Source organism: Protopterus annectens, chromosome 1.part2, assembly GCF_019279795.1.
Source record: "Protopterus annectens isolate FY-2018-M chromosome 1.part2, PAN1.0, whole genome shotgun sequence".
In the NCBI taxonomy this organism is placed as follows: Eukaryota; Metazoa; Chordata; order Ceratodontiformes; family Protopteridae; genus Protopterus; species Protopterus annectens.
This window is the reverse complement of record NC_056727.1, coordinates 1,197,957,509-1,197,977,200: the sequence shown is the minus strand read 5'-3', so window position 1 is coordinate 1,197,977,200 and position 19,692 is coordinate 1,197,957,509. Positions and strand designations below refer to the sequence as shown.

At 40.5% G+C, this 19,692-nt stretch overlaps 1 protein-coding gene across 7 annotated transcripts in view; it reads left to right on the top strand.

Moving 5' to 3' along the window:
- Positions 1-19,692, top strand: part of PAFAH2 (platelet activating factor acetylhydrolase 2) — a 1,159,086-nt gene that overhangs the window by 653,513 nt on the left and 485,881 nt on the right. For all 7 annotated transcript variants that reach the window (XM_044060057.1, XM_044060056.1, XM_044060053.1 and 4 more), the window contains one exon: positions 546-717. In XM_044060057.1, the coding sequence (XP_043915992.1) occupies positions 546-717 (172 nt within the window). The remainder of the gene's footprint in view (positions 1-545; positions 718-19,692) is intronic.

The window sequence follows — 19,692 nt, the reverse complement described above, 5'->3', positions numbered from 1 at the left end:
TAATAAAAGGGTCTGTTACTAAATGTTGTTAAGGAGTGGTGATGGAGTAAATGAAGAGACAAGTGATCATTCCCAGATGTTTTGAAAGTTTTTCCATCATGGATGCAGTTCTTTGCCTCACTTAGGCCTGTGGTGGATAGTCTGCAATGACTACCTGCTACTTTGAACTATGTGAACTAGGAGTCAGTGGCTTCAAATGCTGGGAAAGGTAATGATGGCTGTTGTAAAACTGTTGAATTGATAGAGGAGCTAAAGTGTAAACAAGGAGAAGCTGAGGTGGTTGTAAGCTGTTCTTTGACTGGTATGTGAAGGCTTGGTTTCATTTTTCAACCATTTTTTAACTAATGTTCAATAGTTTTGTATTCAGACATTAGTATCTTTGATCATTTGACATACATATTTATACACCAGCACGCACTCAGTGTGCACATACATTTATCTTCTGGAACAGGAGGCTAGAGAAGAATGTCTTGTTAAGTATCTTGGAACATCATAGCACAAGGTAGCAGAGAGCAGTTTTAATTATTGTTTTCCCTCTGTTTTAGAGATCAGTCAGCTTGTATGACTTATTATTTTAAACCCAAGTCAGAACATGAGCAGCAAAATGAAAACACGACTCCTGAGACAACCTCATCACAGTACCAGCTACAAGAAGAATGGCTTCCTTTTAGGAAACTTAAGGAAGGCGAAAAAGAATTTCGTCTTAGAAACCCACAGGTAACCATTCAGTTTGAAGCACAAAGTTTAGGTTTTACATGGCATTTTGATTTTAGAAGCTTTAGCTTATAATGTTATCATTTAGGAAGCTATTTCTTTTTTAATATGATATTTTGATTCTGGGACATTCTTGACAGTGTAGCAGTACTGCTTCCAGTTGAGCTGAATGGAAGGGTAAACATCTGACTTGAATCTGTGGTATTGTTTCTTGTGTTGCTGATGTAAGTACTTCACTGGAAGAGTGGAAAAATATAACGTGCTTAGGGGTAAGATCTCTACCTCTCTAGGGTGGAGGGCTCAGTCTTTACCTGTGTACTCACTCTCTGTGTAGATTTTGCATATTCTCTCAGTGTCTGCATGACGTCTGTCTGATTTCTCTGGTTTCATTTTGCCTTTAAATACCTTCTGTTTTCCTGTGCAAATGGCAAAGTGGGATAAAGATCTGACTACAATCCAGGCAATCTGAGTTCGACTGGCATTTTGGGTGATGGTGCAGGCAGTGATGATGGTCATGTCTATCCTGGGAGGTATTGGTTTTCATCTGACTAACACAGCAGCTTCAATGACAGGGCCCTCCTGGAAAGAGGAAGCTCATCATGCAGTGGGGGAGAGCTAGGTCGAGGATGTGGGCGTGGCCACCCAAGCTGGTGGTGGTAGTAGCTACACATATGGGGGAGCAAGCATTTACAGACAGATGTGTAGGCAGCCCTCACAGTGATGAGGAGGCCAGGATCATAATATCAGCAAGAGCACAAAGCACACTCTTGATTGCCTGAATTTTGGCCCTTTGCAGACTTAATGGTTGGTAAGCATGAGTGCAACAACAACCCCCCCCCCCCCCGCAAAAAAAAAATGCTGTCTGCCTATACCAAACTGCTAAACTGTTATATGTACATATATATATATATATATATATATATATATATATATATATATACATATATATGTATGTTTCGATTGGCAAAGGTCTAAATCGGCTCTTGCCAACTATCAGAAGATAGGCTTGTCCAAGAGTCAGCTCCCCAGTGTTCTCTCCTATCTCTCTGATGAATCTGGGCATCTTGAGGCAATGTAGAAATTGCGTCATGTACACAACAACCCTCTCCTCCTACCACCCAACACTACAACCTGTGAGAGATGCACTTATCTAGTCAAACTGGAGGTAAAGCTCTCTCCAACCAAGACTGAACTTGACAGTCATGAGGAGAAGGTAAACATTTGCACCCCACCACAATCATCACATAGTCTCACTAAATCTACACCACCAAAATCCACACATAGTAACACAAAAACATTCGAGGAGGCTCTCAATAATCTGTCTAAGCAACAGAGACCTCCAAAGCAGAAACGCAAGTGACCTCCATCCCCCAACACAACCTAAATGACGCATAGCCCACAGACTCAGTGTGCCACTCAACCACAGACAATAAGGCAAAACAACGTACCCAACACATTAGTCATAGGTGACTCTATAGACAGGCACACTGATGGCCCACTCACCAGGCTGAACAAGGAGAAGGTTACTGTCAGCTGCCTGTCGGGTGCCAGGATCCGCCACATAACCCACGCACTCAGGTCACTCCACAACAAGTACAAATATGACTCTGTCATTGTCCATGTTGGCATGAATGACCCGAGACGTACCTCCTTGGACTACATGAAAAGAGACATGGAAGAGCTCTCCGATCTTGTAGCCCAGGCAGGTATGACCCTAGCCCTGAGTAGCATTCTGCCATTGCCCAGAATGATACCGCAGTGCAAGGACAAAATGATTGACTTCAACAATTGGCTAAGCTTCTGGTGTCATTCTAAGGGGATCCAGTATCTGTTTGCTTGGGATGACATGGTCGACAGACCACGATGCTTTGCCACAGATGGCCTGCACCTGTCCGCCCTTGGGATTTCGGATACTGGCTAAGGCTCTTGCTGCCCCTGTAGTGCCTTTTTTTAGGCAAGGTTCAAATAACAAATTCACCACCATAAGAGGAACAGGCAAGCAAAAACTGAGGGTAATGCTACTCAGTGCTAGAAGTCTAGATCTCAAAATGCACTCACTCGAGGCACTCCTTAAAATGGAGAACATAGATATCTGTGCAGTGACTGAGACCTGCTTGAAGGCTCCATAGAGCACCCCTGCAGTACCAGGCTATAACTCATGCCACACTTTTCGGCCATGTAATGTGGACCGAAACACCAATGGCAGAGGTATGTCCATATTCATTAAGGATATCCACACCTCCAGGCTAGTTGCTCAGCATAATGCATCCGAGTGCAACTAACTCTGGGCAAAACTACAATCCAAATTGTAGCTTGCTACAGATCCCCCACCATGCCCCAGGATTCCCACTCCTCTTTTCTTGATGTACTGGAAAATATTAGGGTTCAACCAAACACCCTAATAATGGGCGACTTCAACTACCCCACCATTAACTGGGAAAACTACTCGTGTACCAACTCCTTAGCTCAACGCTTTCTGGAATTCTTAAACTCCAATGCCCTGGATCAACTTATCCACATCCCCACCAGGGGCAACAATATCCTAGACCTAGTCATTACCAACATGAGCGACTAGTGTTCCACACCTGAGGTCAACTCCTCGTTGATCAGATCCGACCATAAGCTAATCACTCTTGATATCCACATCCCGCCCCCACCCCCCATTAAGGAAACCACAGTAAAAAATGTCTCCAAAGCCAACTTCATGCTTCTTAAGACAGAAGTGGTGAACTTCATGACACCCATGCAGATGGCCAATACAGTTACAACTGCTGAATCCTACACAAATGCACTCTATAAGCACTTACGAGTGCATGGATCGTGCTATCCCAAACGGAACCAAGATGCTATCCTCCAAAAAAAGGAAGCCAATCTGGTGGTCCCCTGCCATAAACAAACTGTACAACAGAAGGAAGAAACTGTTGCAAAAGAGAGAAAAATCCCATGAGTGGAGGAGCTCCCTAGTCAGCCTCAGTAAGAAGCTGAGATCCCTTATAAGATCCTCCAAAGCTAGCTACGAAAACAAAATTGCCACTAATTCCAAGGACAACCACAAAGCATTCTATAGCTATGTCAAGAATCTCGATGGCAACACCCAGATCTGCTCTGAGTTACAGCACAAAGGCAAGAAAATTACAGAACCAACTGATATTGCCAACATCCTGGCAGATAGGTTCAGTGCTAACTTTACCCCTCTCTCTCCCCCTAAAGGGCCTATATCTATACAGGAAGAATGCAGAGTCCCTGTAATCACAACTACGCAGGTAAACGCTGCACTCTCTAATGCCAAAAACACAGCATCCATGGGACCGGACAACATCCCAGGCTGTGTTTTACATGAACTTCAGAACGAACTGGCTCCCCACTTAAGCACCATGTTCAATAATAGCCTCGCATCAGGCTTTGTGCCCACTGAATGGCACACAGCAACAGTTATCCCACTCCACAAAGGGGGAACCACCACTGATCCCAGGGACTATGAACCTATTAGCCTGACGAGCCTGGTCTGCAAGGCCATGGAACGTATCATCATGGAACTCCTAAACAAAGACATTGGTAACCTCCAGACTCAGGATCCCACCCAGTTCGGGTTTGTGAAAGGCAGATCATGCCTCCTGAACCTGATCGACTTCTTTGAGGCAGTCACCGAAGCCGTAGATAAGGGTAAGGTGGTTCACACAGCCTATCTTGACCTCGCCAAAGCTTTCAACACCATCCCCCATTCTGGAATTATAGCTAAACTCACTAAACTAGGTATAAATCCCTATGTCACAACATGGGTTGCCAACTGGCTCACTGACAGAACCCACACTGTAAAAGTTGCAGACTCCAAATCTGATGTCAAAGCGGTGACAAATGGAGTACCACAGGGTTCCGTCCTGGGACCTCTCCTGTTAGCCTGTACTTCACAGAAGTAGATACCAAACACAGAAGGCCTCTGGCTAACTAAGTTCGCAGATGACTGCAAACTAGGAGCCATAGTCAAGTCCTCAAATTATGTGGACATCCTACAGAAGGGCCTCACTGAGACAAATGCCTGGTGTCAGAGCCATGGCCTCAAGCTCAGTGCCAAAAAGTACAGTGTCATCCCCTTTGGTAAAAACTCTGTACCCATGAACTGCTACATAGGTAGCAATCTACTTAACACAGAATGCATGATAAGAGACCTTGGGACCCAGGTGGACAGTAGTCTCTACTTTGATAGTCACATCGCCATAGTAGTCAGGAAGTCCTTCTATGTGGCACACCATCATAAAAGGGTTCTCATCCAGGAAAAAAGAGGTCATTGTTCCCCTCTACTCGACACTCATTAGACCCATTATGGAGTGCAATGCCCCTTTTGGAATGTACCTCACAAGACATCTGCAGCAGCTGGAAAGGCCATAGAAGTACCTCACAAAGAGGATTACTGGCCTCAAACAAATGCTCTACACTGACCGCCTTAAAAAACTCCAGCTTTACTCTGTAGCATATCGCATACTCTGAGGTGATCTCTGCCTAACATATAAAGGTATGTCAAACCCAGAGCTGTTGGACATGCTACACCTAAAGAAATCCTCAATCCCTCCGAGCTACCCGCTCTAGGGACCTAAACCTTGTCACCACAATAAACAGGACATGCTAGAGGGATAGATTCCTGTCCCAGAGACTTCCCATACTCTGGAACAGGCTACCCATCTATATCAAGCAAAGTTATTCATTAGCACTCTTCAAGAAAAGTCTTGATGAGTGGATGGGAAATAGGAAATACACCCCAGGGTTCACTTCTGTGTGTCTGCTCGACAGTGGCACAGGAAAATAACTTTCTTGGGTGGCGTAAGCCAGGGAACCTTGTTGGCTAGGCTTACGTAGGTCCTTGGGCCGATAGCCTAGTATCTACCTATGAACCCACTTTACCACATGTACTTTGACACCAGTAGGCATTACAAAAAGTTTTATGTTCATTATTATGATCACTATTTCAGATGTGTTTTTTCAAAGGATATAGCAGCCAGCCAGCTTCCAAAGCTTCAAGAGCACCTTCTACACACTCAAACAATTATTCAACTATAGCTGAACTGAAGAAAGTATTTTTTTTTCAGACACCTTCTTTGAATTATCATTTGTGACATGGGTAAATTTACATTCATATAAAAGTAATCAAACTATATTAATATAACAAACATTATGCTTCACATATATTGCTATATATCATATATCACCTAAGCAACATTACATACACTATTCAATTCCTGCCTTCTTTTTTTTTTATAAAAGAAACATCTTTATTAAACCATCACGAACGACATTAGCAATCATACTTTTATATAAATGAAAACAAACCACACTGACACAATCCTAGTCTCATGCATTTTACATCACAAACCATACTGACACACTCCCAGTTACATACATTATACATCACTTATAATCTACCCACTCTTTCTCACTTAAACATTACATAGCTCCTTTAAGTCTTGCCGCCTTTTTAAACATCATTCTTCCCTTGTATGTATTGTTCCCACAATTCCCATTTTTTCCTATGTAGTTTGCTTTTGTCCTTTTCTAAAGATCTCAGTTCCAGTTGTTTTATCTCTGTTACTGTATTCACTAATTCCTAATTCACTAATGTAGTTGGTTTATATTTTGATTTCCATTTTCTACTAAATGCTTTTTTGGCAGCCACCATGATGTAAGGCCTTACTATGTCTAGGCAATTCCAATTCTGTATCATAGCTCAGAAAGATCATCTCACTCGTCAGACCAATCTGCCCACCCAGCATCTCCGACAGTGCATCCCACAGGGAATCCTTAAAGTCTGCCAACTCTCACCGCACTTCCAAAAAAATATGTTCTCAATTACCTCTTTCTTCCCCTACACACCTCCAACATTTGCTGTTTGCCTGAGGAAAAATTCTCTGGAGTCTACTTGGGGTATAAAAATATCTATGAAAACATTTCCAGGCAAAAATCTGAAGTCTTCTAGATGTTGTTGCATATTTGGGAGACATGCATATATCCTTCCATTGTTTCTTTGTGAACTGCTTATCCAATCTCTCTTCCCAATTGTTTCTTATCTCCTCTGATTGATTCTTATCATTATCATGCAGTAGTTTATGTTTTACTAATTATTCCGTTTTCATGGCGGTTTCTGTTGTACATTCTATTAAAAACTCTACCAGTGTTGGTCTTTCATTTAGGACCCCCTATTTCTTTCCTCTTTGCCTATACTCTGATATCCATCACTGATAGGGAAGGCAGTCTCTAACCTGCAGTCCAAATAAATTCTTAGTGTCTTCCCATTCTGTCATCTTTCCCTTTCCGCTCATTTGCTCACAATATCTTGGTTCCTTTGCCAGTTTTCTCCAATAAATTCCACCCCGCTCTTTCCTATTGTCATCCCTATTGGCAGAATCTCCTTTATTCATTCCCGTGTTGGTTTAGCTCTTAGAATACTTTCTGCTACTTTATGGATATAATATTCTGTGTGATTATTGTTACTCTCCTTAAAGAACTGCATCTGAAATTCCAGTCTGTCCTTGTTTCTTGAGCTTCCCCCCTGTTTCTTCGTCATGCCTTTTCCCTTTGAGTTACAGTTTTCTGTTTGTGCTATGTGTAGGAGTCTTAACTGTGTAGCTCTGAAACACCCCCTCAAATTGGGTAATCACAATCGATCCTGTTCTGCTGGAAGAATCGGCTTATCGCACTTGACTCTCGCTGTTTTCCCCTCTGAGTCCGTCCTGCTCTTTATTAATATCCACAATTTCTCCTGTGGTTGATAAAAATATGCCTGACCTGTATATAAGATCAAAGGGACTAAAAACATTTTAACTGCTTGTGTCTTACTATCCATATAACAAAGTTTACATTTTCTCAGTTTTGTATTATCTGCTGTTTAATCTCTTCCCACGTATCCTTAGCTGCCACACTAGAATCATTTTAAGTCCATACTCCTAAATACTTCATTTTATCATGTCCCCATAAATATATATTCCTGAGCCAGTTCATGTGTGGGTACATAATTTACCACTAGTGCCTTTGCTTTAGCTTCATTAATTTTGTATCCCGAAAATATCTGAAACTGTCTTAAAATGTTGCAAAACACTGTAATGTCTTTTTCTGGTTTTGTCAGGTATAAAATAATATGTGCAAATAAAGCCAGTTTTTCTTGACTATAATACCAATTATATCCTTGCATTTCTGAGTCCCTTATTTTCTTTGCCAGTGGTTGTAAATATAATGCAAATAATAAAGGGGGAAAGAGGACACCCCTGCCTAGTTCCTCTGGTCAAGCAGAAATTGCCTGAGAGGATCCCACCCATTTAATTTTCACCTCCAATCCCTTGTATATTCTCCTAATCAACAATGAAAATGCTTCCATTATCACCAAATCCTTGTGAGCACCCCTGCTGCTGAAGAGTGCTGTCTTGTCAGCTTTTAAGGATCAACAGTTTGCTAACACTTTCCATTGCTAGGCAGATATGTCCCCTGGGGGGCTTCCACACACTACTTTTTTTGACATAAAGCAAACTTCTTCCACAAAATTATACTTTTTAAGCGAGGAAAAATTGTTTGTATTTGCTGTCCCATGTGTTTTAGTAAATTTTAAGCAGGGGCATTACTTTTTACCTTTGTGGAAAAAGGTTGTTGAAGCCAATTTAAAACTAAATTTTTTTGAGGTAAAAGTTGTTTTATTTTACTTTTGGGAACTGGGGTAATTGCTTAAAATGCTTTTTATTGTGTAGCTGTTTTACTGACTACTGCTGCTATGCTTTCCTGGGAATAAGGCACCATTTTGAACTTTACCATCGCACAACCTGCTGGTTCCTTGGTTCTCCCTTCTTCTAGCCGTAAAATGAAGAAAATAAACAGCATTTGCTACCACAGCAGGCTGCTAAAGTGGCTTAGCTACAGATGAGTGACTCTGCTGTGACCATTTGTGGTTCCTCAGACCATTTTTTTTCCTTGTCTCCTTCTGGTGTTGTCTATATAGCCAGCATGGACTAGGGGTTGGATAGATGCTCTTTGGCTATTAGAGTGCCCTTGGATGGCTAGGGAGGAACCCCATTTGTCCTCTCTGCCTAGCCAAAATGGATTACCTGCCCCTAGGAAGGTTTTACTTGGTAAAAGTGTGTCTGCTTCAATTAGAAATTCCTGTCAAAAAGAAAGTAAATCTCACATATGTCTTCCCCTGTCTCAGTTACTCTGGACAGGAAAGATTTATTGGGCTTGGGTCACTTTTTAATTCAGGCTCTTGATACTTCCGGTTCATCTGTTTCTAGCAAGAGAAAAAAGTATTCTTCGCAAACATTTTATTATTCAAAATCATGAACCTCTTCAAAAATTATGAAGGGACAGCTTTGTCTTTTTTCTTCAGGTTTCTGATTCAAATTTTGAGGAAGATGTAGCTTCTGGCAGTACTTTTGAAGGATTCTGTGTGTGAGAAACTACAATGAATCAGTTGTTTTCTAAAGAAATATGATTTATTGTGGATGAATTTTCCTAAACCTACTCCACTTGCACAGGAGAATGTTTCTGTGACAGCCTGTAACTTGATTGACAACCAACCTGCTGATCACAAGAAAGCAGATAGATTGTATAAAGTTCCCAATCTTGTACATTTTATAAACTAGTCCTAGATCAGACCCAGCAGTTATTTCTCTTGGTGAACCCCACTGATGCTAAACATCTGGCTTAACCAGTCTCTTCTCTTCTCTTCTGATAATGATGGGGAACCTTTTGATAGCTTTGGGGAAAATGTGTATTGTTCTGAAGCACTTATTTTGGGAATTCTGAACTATCAAGCTTATATGTGTTATTTTATGTGTGCCTCTTTTGAGAAGATGACATAGCATCTGTTTCCTCTTCTGAGGAAAAAAACATCATCGTGTAACCTAATTTCTTTCTGTGTCCCAAGTGGCTATTCACCATTTGAAATATGCTTATGATTCTTCTGATGCAGTTTCCAGGGTTGCTGCCATTGGAACTGTTATGAGGTTTTGCTTGGTTGCATACTCAGAACCTTCCTGATGATGTCAAATATGTAATTTTGAATTTTCCTTTAGAGATACTTGTCTGTCTGCTGCAGAAATCCTTAAAAAGTGTGATGAGAGAGGTAAGTTGATTCATTTGATCTTTCAGATTTTTCAGCCAGCCTTCTCCATGCTTGTCATAGGGATTAATGCAACCTCTTCAGCCTTTTTCAAAAATGAAATGAACAAATGCAGCAGACTGCTGTTAAGCAAATGTCTAAAAGGCATTAGCAAGGTGGTTCCAAATAAGGATATCATCCCCTTCCCCCACGCAAAGGGCAGTCTAATAAGTCAGAATGACTGTAAGACCCACACACCCCTTCCGACCCTCACAAACCTTTAATTCATCTAGAAAGTCTGAACCTCCATTTCTGTCTTTGGCAACAGGTAACTTCAGACAGATGGGTTCGGAAAGTAATTCGTCAAGGTTACAGATTGCAGTTAGTTTTTGCCTCCTTGTCAAGGGATTCACTCTCATCCTCCAGAAAAAAAATAAACTCCTCTTTTCCTTCCATTTATTCAGCACCTGCTGTGTTGAGGGGTGATAGACGTCATTTTCCTCCATAGCGTGGAGAAGAGCTTCATTCAAGAATGTTTCTGTTGCCAAAGAAAGAAAATGAATGGATGCCAATTTTGGATCTTGTCTTCCTAAAGCTACTTGTGATAGTGCCCAAAGTAAAAAAAATATGTATATCCCTTCACAGCTTGCTACCTGTTATTCCTCATGTGCGTTTTCTAGTAACTTTAGATTTAAAAGATACTCATCATCACTTTCCTCTAGATCCAGATATCACACATTTCTTAAGGTTTTCTGTGTCTGGATCACACTGTTAGTTCTCTGCATTATATTTTATTCTATGATCTGCTCCAAGAGTATTTGCAAAGTTTCTAACTCCTGTGATAGCCCACTGCAGACTATAAAGTGTTCACATTTGTCATTATGTGGATGACATGCTGTGTCTTTGCAGAGTATTTCCCCAAATGTCAGGAATCTCTGATTTGGGTGAGGGATTTCCTACACAGACTGGGGTTCCTGGAGAACATACAAAAGTCTTATGTGACTCTTTCTACAGAATTGTTCTCTTGAGGTTTCTCCTGTATACTTTTGTTCATAGAGCTTTTCTTCCACAGGAAAAACTAGAACTGTATGTAGATCTATTTCTGATTTTCCATTCAGACTGCTGTCTCAGCACAGGAATCTAATCTATCTCAATTCTGGGTCTCATGGCATCTGCCTCTGCCAAGACTCCACATGAGAAAAATTCAGTGGTACCTAACATATGCATGGTACCAACATCAACATGAGACTGATTTGTTAAGGGTGGAAAATGGGTAGTAATAGCAGCAATATTGTAAAATGGTTAATGGTTTGGTAACTCTTGGGACTACGTGTAGTTAAGGTGTAACCCAGTGAAAGTATTTAATTTGGAATTGCATTAATTATTGGAAAAAGGGGAGAGATTGGGATTTTTGGAGCAAACAGTATAAAAAAATGTTTTTTAATGAACCCAAAGATCTGAAATTTTATGCAATTCTGAAAATCCATAAGAGTTTATCCAACCCTCTGGGTAGGGCCATAGTGTCAGGTATAGGTTCATTTTTGCATAATGTGAAAACCTTTTTGGATTTTCATTTTAAGAAATATTTACAAAAGGTAAATTCACATGTTATAAGTACAGCAGAGTTGTGTGAAACTGTGAAGATGATTAAATGGCAGGAAGATTATTGTTGGGCTACTGTTGATGTTAACTCACTTTATACTAATATTGAGTTAAAATGAGGGTTGGATGCAATGTATAAGCTCTCCCGGACCTGTTATCTGCTCTCTGTTCTGGAGTTTTGTCTCAGCCAAAATTACTTTGGCTGGAAAGGTAACTTTTTGTTAACAGGTGAGAGGGGTACAGCAATGGGTGCCCCACATGCCCCAACCTATGCAGTCATTTATATGGGTGAGTTTGAAAGACAGTTTATCTAGCTAGTTTTTGGGGGGACAGTGTGGCTTGTTTTAAAAGGTTTATTGATGAGTTGCTCTTTATTTATAAAGGTGATCAGAAATTTTTTTAGGAATCTATGGGGGACCTGAATGGAAACCCACATGGTTTGAGATTTACATATCAGTTGGGTCTGAGTTCTATTACATTTCTGGATGTGGAGTTTTATATAGATAGGAAAACTTGTATACAACACAGACCATTTAGGAAGCCTACAGCTGTTAACAGTTTCCTTTGTGCAAAAAGTATGCACCCCCCAGTTCGGTTAAATCACTTCCATATGATGAATTTAGGACAATCGATTACAACATCTCAGATATAAATTTGAGCGAAATAAAACTGGATGAAGTATATGAGAGATTGTTGGATTGGGGTTATTCAGAACAAATAATAGATGAGGCAAGGAGGAAAGCATTACAACAAAGAAGGGAAGGTATGAACTTTTTGAGAAGAAAGAGGCAACAGGTTGATGATCTTAAGACTGTTTTGCATTACAAAATATTCCCCTTTCTATATACATTTGGAGAAAATGTAATATATATGGTTTCACTTCATAATCTCGAAATGCTGAAATCTTGAATTTTAGTATTTCGAGACCATAAAGCTGAAACCGTACAAAACCAAAACTTCACAAACCCAAAACCATAAACCCAAACACACAGCATATACCACACCACACACAAATCACAATACCCACACCACAAAACAAAATACACACAAAAAAACACCAAACACGCAAATACCTACATTACACAAAAGCAGGGGGGGCAATCACACCTGCACCCCCCACATGGGCTATGCCCCCACCCCACTTATATATACTAACTCTGAGATCACACAGACAGTAACAGACAGAACACTTATGCCCAGACATTCCACAGTCTCTCACACACACACACACCAACACATCCAACAATTACACACCTATATGTTAACCTACCTACCCTAACCCACACATACAACTTAAAATCAATCTAACACACACTCAAACTCCCACCCAAAACCCTTAAAAACAGTCACTTACCTTACACTACACACAAATCCATACATCACATCAAACTGCATCCAATGTAAACAAGGCACGTCACGTAACGTAAAGCCATAATCATGAATTCGAGATATTCGAATTCGCGATTATGCACTTTCCACATTTTGAAATTCTGCTTTATAGTTTCGAAATGCTGAAATTCTAGATTTCAGCATTTCGAGATTATAAAGTGAAAATATATATATATATATATATATATATATATATATATATATATATATACACACACACACACACACACACACACACACACACACACACACACGGGTCCATTGGTTTGGTTGACTTCTGTTTAATTGACTGTATTTGGTCAGCTATACAGGTGGCTGACAGGTTTGCAAGATTAACAATCTCCAGGTAGGGGGATATTCCTTTCCCTGGGGATTGTGCATTCTAAGAGTTAGTTTATATATATATATATATAAAATTAGTAGGGGGTGGATTGGGGGCATGGGGAGGCTTGCCCCCCCCCCCCTGCAAAAAACATTATTTTTTAATGTTGCATCTGTACTAGGTTTGCCTTCAAGATGTCAATATTTGTGTTAGTTGACCAACTGAAGGTAGATCTTACGTCGATAGATGGATAGGTAGAGATGTAGCTATAAAACATGCATATAGATGTTTATGTTTATATTTTATTTATTTATTGCATTTGTTTACCGGGAAAGATCACTGGGCCTAAATGAGCCCATTTTCAGAGGAGGCCCGGGGAGAAAAGCTCCACATTAATTACATACAAAGTAATGTTAACACACAAAACAAAGTAAGTTGAGCAGTAGTAGTAGTACATTCAATGAAAATAATAACATTGAAAATGTTTGCAATAATGGTATAAGTATAGAAATAGAAAACATTCAAATAACACAATTTTAAATGTATGTACAGACATTATAGTAGAGGAGAGTTAACTTCAGTGGAGAAAAGAAGGACACAGAATGGGTTAAAGGAGGGAAGAAAGTCTAGGGGGACAGCAAAGGAGTAAGTATAGTAGAGAAAAGGAGAGGAAATACCAGAAATTAAATGAAGTTAGGTTTTGAGGGTATTTGTTGGGGTGCAGGTGCATAGCCAGTGAGAGGAGAGATGTAGTCTGTGGGATTTTTTTAAAGGAAGCAGGATTGCTGGTAGTCCTGAGTGAAGGAGGGAGATTATTCCATAACTTAGACATGGTAAAGGAATACAACATTTGGCCGGCCAAGTGCCTGGGTTTGTTGACAGTCAGTAACATTTTGTTTTCAGACCTGAGGTGCCAATTAGGATGGTACATGGTCAGTATGGAGGAGAGAGGGAAGGGCAAGGTGCAGGGTGGTAGATAGGTTTGTGGGCCTTAGTTAATTGAAGATAAGTGAGATAGTAATGGGATTTGAGCCAATTGTGTTGATGCAGTGAAGAACAGTGGTGGGTTTATATATATATATATATATATATATATATATATATATATATATATATATATATATATATATATATATATATATATATATGTGTGTGTATATACAGAGAGAGAGAGAGAGAGATTAAATAGATATAGTACATCTGGATTCATACCAAAAGCAGAAATTAAAAGAAAAGCGTCTGTTGATCTAAAACAGAAGAAATGGAAAATAGCCCATTTGGTTTCAGGCTATCCAAAGAAAGTCTAAGTTGCTGTATTGAAAGAGAAAATAAAGTAGCTGGAAATTGTTATTGTCTTTCACTTTATTTTAAGTTCATTTTAACAATTTGTGTCTGTCTTAGCTGTTTTCCTTTTCTGTTGGTTTGCATTATCTATTTTTTACACAGCTAATACACTCTAAATCCTGTTTTGTTGTCTCCAAGACCACAGCATCTTAATAACATGTTGTCATCATTCCAAGCCTTTATTTGGTACTTCTAGTTAATAGCTGCAGTGTTTTTTTTGTTTTTTTTGCATTTCTTTTTTTTTTTTAATAAAAATCCTGGATGCCATTTTGTTAGTGAAATAGAGAACCAGATTGTTGCATGCATTCTGGTTGCTTCCATGCAAGGGTAGAGTTGCTTTTAAATTGCTTTTGTTTGAGATGGAAAGACTTTTTAGTTGTCATCAGCTTCTGTTTGTGCCAGTATCAGGCTGTCCAAAGATAAGCTAAGTAGCTGAAAATCCCCAACCTCCTTGTAGTGTTCTTAAACCAAGTGTCTTTCTTGTTGTATGGCTTTTTATGTTGATTTGACCATAAAGCTCCTTCCTTCTCCAGTTTGTTTGATTGTTGTCATTAATTACAAAAGTATAATTTTGCAAAGTCACTTCATTTGTGTTGTTTAAATCCTTTCTCTCCCGTAGGTTTTCAGTAAGCAAATGGATCCATGGATCTTCACTTTCCAACCAGTTCGGTAGCCATCTTGGTTGAAATGGGCATCCTGAGACAGTGCAACTATTGTCTCATGTTAGACCAACAACTAACTCATACTTAAGCTGACAAAATGTGTGAGAGATTTAGTTCTGTTATGTTAATGGAGGCAAAGCTCTCCCACATAGCCACTATAAATAACAAGCAGGTTGGTTTAGTGTGGTGTTATGTGGTACTGACAGTCACATACAACTCAGACCAAACACACACCTACATATGCTGGTGCTCTTAAATGTAACCTACATAAACCACAAAGGCCTCCAAAGAAACAAGTATTTTCAGCAACCACAAACACACAACGCAGGCAGCATCCGCCAAGAAGCATATGTCAGAGTCACATTGTTGCAAGTGAAAATCCTTTAAGACAAACCTCTACACAGTCCAATATCCCAGTTACTGATGACTCCACAGTGAAATGTACCAGTGCACCACTCACCAGGCCATGCAAGGAGAGGGTCACAATCAGTTGACTCTCAGCTCGAGCAAACAGTTTGAGTGACTGGAAGGTGCCTTGTCATGCATACATTGAAGTCATTGCACTACAAGTACGCACATGACACATTCATGGTAAACGTGGGTGTAAATCACTTGAGATGTATCTTCCTGGACTATATAAAGAAAGGACATGATAGAGCTCTCAGAATATGTGTCTCCACAGATATGAATCTAGCTTTGAGCAGCATTCTGCCATTACCAAGAGTTATGCTGCAATGCATACAAAAGATTATTGACTTCAACAATTGGCATAGCTTTTGGTGTCATTCAAAGGGGGTACAGTGTACATCAGTCTGGGAGGAGAAGTAGACAGCCCTAACTGCTCTGCCATGGATTGTCTGCATACCCCCCCCCCCAAAGCTTTCACTTACTAATTTTTTGTCTGCTGCCATTTTAGGCAAGGTAGGTCTCCTAAAGCTTTCAACATAGCAAAACAGAATTTGGATAACATAAAGGTATTCCTGCTCAGTGCTGGGAGCCTTAACAAATAACTCTGGAACACATTAATGTAAGCACGGTCAGTGAGACCTAGTTCAAGACTAATGAATGCGCTCCAGCAGTGCAGGGTTTCAGTTCCTACTACACACCCTGGTCCATTGCCCTAGATGAAGGCAGTAAAGTCAGAGGTCTCTCCATGTTCTTTAAAAAAAAATTCACCTCCACACTTAGTCAAGATGGCGGCCTGGAATTCCTACACATCTAACAGACTGAAGGCAAAGACCCTTATGTTGTTGTTAACTCTAGGCCCCTATCTGTGTCCCCCTCAGACTATACCTGCTAGTTAAATAGTATGGATTCTATTTGCTTTAAGCCAAAGATCATTCTCCTAGATGATTTTAACTATCCCTCCATTAAATGCTAGACTTACACATCCTCAAACTTACAGAAATATCTGGACTGCATCAAACAAACTGTCTGGACCAGTTTGTCCAGTAATTGTAACTCTTCCCCTTGGATAAATCTGACCATGTCGGTCACATTCACTATGATTGCAGCAAAAAGCATATTCCAATGCCTCAATATTCAGAGAATGTTCTTCGTCTTCCCTTGCTGCAGTCCTGACTATTGGGTATAGTCCGCGTCCCAGTCGGCCCGAATACCAGAGTATAAGGCTGACGTCGGTCATGGCGCCTTAGACTGACGTCAGTACGTCAGGGTACTAATCCGCATGACCGACTTCATTTCCTCAGTCTTTTTTCCCGCATGGTCCGATGCAGAAGCAATTTTGCGAGTGCAGGTTGGCGTTCTGAGATTTTCCGAAACCGGAGTTTCAGACCGAGTACAGAGTTGGCTAAGTAACCCGCTGGGGAACATTTTGGTTTTTCTTGCCTCAGTATATTACCGGATGTCAGAAAAAGTGAATAACTGTATTTCTTGTGGGAAGCAGATACCGCATAGGGATTATCATACATTGTGTATACCTTGTTTAGGGCCTGAGCACGACGTTGTTGGTTGCCGCCTTGTGCTAGATTTAATAAGCGCACTATTAAGAGGAGGCTTGATTGTGCTAGGTTAGTGTTTGGGAAGCGTTGCATTATACTATGCCGCCGGATGCTCCGGCGCCTGCTTCATCTAAGAAGCGCAAGGACAAAACAGTGAAGTCTAGGGGTGAGGAACCGCAGTCCCGGACGCTGTCCTTTAGAAGGCTCAGGGGAGCCAGAGGTTTTGCCAGGAGTCTCTATGGAGTCTCAGGCAGATACTTTACTGTTACAGGATGTGCCCTCTCAGGAAGTAGGCCAGGCTGAGGGGCTTCTCAGGTAACTGTTCTTCCCTCTCTTCCCAAGGTAGTTAGGGCCCTCCTTCTGTTTCCAGAGCTTCTTTTAGAGGAAGGCCAAGTTCAGCTTCTGTAGGGGCTTCTCCTAGCATTTCGGGCTCTGTGCCTAAGAAACATATGCTTAAAATGGCTGAAGATTTGATTACTCTGATTAGAGGTTCTATGCCCCCACCTGATAAGAGGCCTAGGGTGGAACAGGAGTTTGATAGTTTTGAACAGTGTTCACAGGCTTCAGAGTCTTCTGTGGAAGACTTGCAAGAGTTTCCTGCTTATTCTGATTCTGATGTGGATGATTCCACTCCTTCAGCTTCTCCTCCTGAGGATTTTTTCATTTTCAGAGACTCTTCACTCCATGAGGGAGCACTTTAAATGGGAAGGCCAAGATTACTCTGACTCCAGAAAAAGGCTTAGGGAATTCTTGTTTTGCCTCAGCATAGGCCCTTAGCTATTCCTCCTGTGTTGAATGTGGTGGAGGATGTTTTTGCAGAGGCTTCTCTGAACCCTGATTCCTTGCCTCCTGCTCCTGTTAAGCCTGATAGGTATTATAGGGTGCCCGGCTCATAAGTATTTGTTTAAGAGTCCCAGGGCGGACCCAGAAACTGTTTCTCAGGGGCCTAAAGGTGTTAAAGCTTCTGTTGTTAAAAAATCTGTACCCCCCGGTAAAGAGGCAAGGGCTTTGGATAAGTGGGGTAAGAAAGTATATTCTTCTTCCACTCTAGCCATGAGGCGTTGAATTGTCAATTTCATATGCTGAAATATCAGAATTATCTCCTTTCACAATTGAAATCTAAGGTGGATGCTTTGGTGGAAGGTATTGAGTGTAAAGAATTGCTGGATTTGGTTCATGTGTCTGAACAAGTGGGTAAGCATTCTTTGCAGTGTGGTTTTGATGCTGTTCAGGCCTCCTCGAGGGTGGCTGCTACTAGTTCTGTTCTTCGCAGACATGCATGGTTGAAGGATCAGAATCTAGCTGAGCATGTTAAGACCAGGATTTTGGATGCTCCTTTACAGTCTGATGTGTTGTTTGGACCGCCTGTGGAAGCAGTTTTAAAGAAAATGGAGGACAAAGCTAAGTCTATGCAGACTGTTAAAGATTTTTGCAGGTGCAGCCTCCAATCACACAAAGGCCTGCACAAGGGACACACCACTTAAGGTTCCATTGGTTTGGTTGACTTCTGTTAAGTGACAGGTTGGTCGCTATACAGGGGCTGACAGGTTTCAAAATTCAATCTCCAGGTGGGAACCTTTCCAGGGGTTGTGCATTCTAAGAGTAACTATATATATAATCAAGATTAGTCGGGCAGGATTTTGGGAGGAAGGCTTGTCTCTTTGCAAAAAAATTATTTTTAATTCATCAGACTAGGGTTTTCATTCAAGATGTCAGTTAGTGTTTTGTTGCCAACTGAAGGCTTTTTAAGTCGCCAGATGGGTAGGTCATAGCTATAAAAATCATAAATGTTTCTTTTATTTAAATTTGGTTTTTGCATTTGTTTACGGAAGATACTGGGCCTTTAATTTTTGCCCATTTTCAGAGGAGGCCCAAAAAGGGCAACATAATTACAGACCAAATAATGTTAACACACAAAACAAAGTAAGTTGAGCATGTAGTAGCCATTCAATGAAAATAATAACATTGAAAATCTTTGACAAGGATAAGGATAGGGAAAAAGAAAACTTTAAAAGAAGCTTTTAAATGTTTTACAGACATTATAGAGAGGGAAAATTAATTCGGTTGAAAAAAAGGAAAGAATGGGCTAAAGGAGCAGAAAGTCTAGGGGACAGCAAAGGAGTTTAAATAGTAGGAGTGAAAAAAACCCGAAATTAAATGAAGGCATTTTTAAGGTATTTGTTGGGGTGCAGTGATTCTGGTGAGAAAAGAGAACTTCTGTGGGATTTTTAAAGAAGCAGGATTTCTGGTAGTCCTGGGGAAGAGGAGATAATTCCATAACTTTGACACCCTAAGGAAACAACATTTTTCGGGTGTGGACTTATACAGCCAGTAACATTTTGTTTCCAGACCCGAGCCAATTGGATGGTACATGGTCAGTATCTCAGAGGAGGCAAGGTGCAGGGGTCTAAGCTTTAGGGTTAGGCATTTAGTATTCTGAGATTCAATGGATTAGCCAAATTTTGTAGATGCAATGAAGAACAGTGGTGGGTTTACACAACTATATATTTGGACATATATATTAAATAATACTTTTAAATATATATATATATATATGGGTGGTGTATAAACAAGGGACCCGTGACCCAGAGGATCAGATTTAAACATACCAAAGCAGAAATTAAGGGA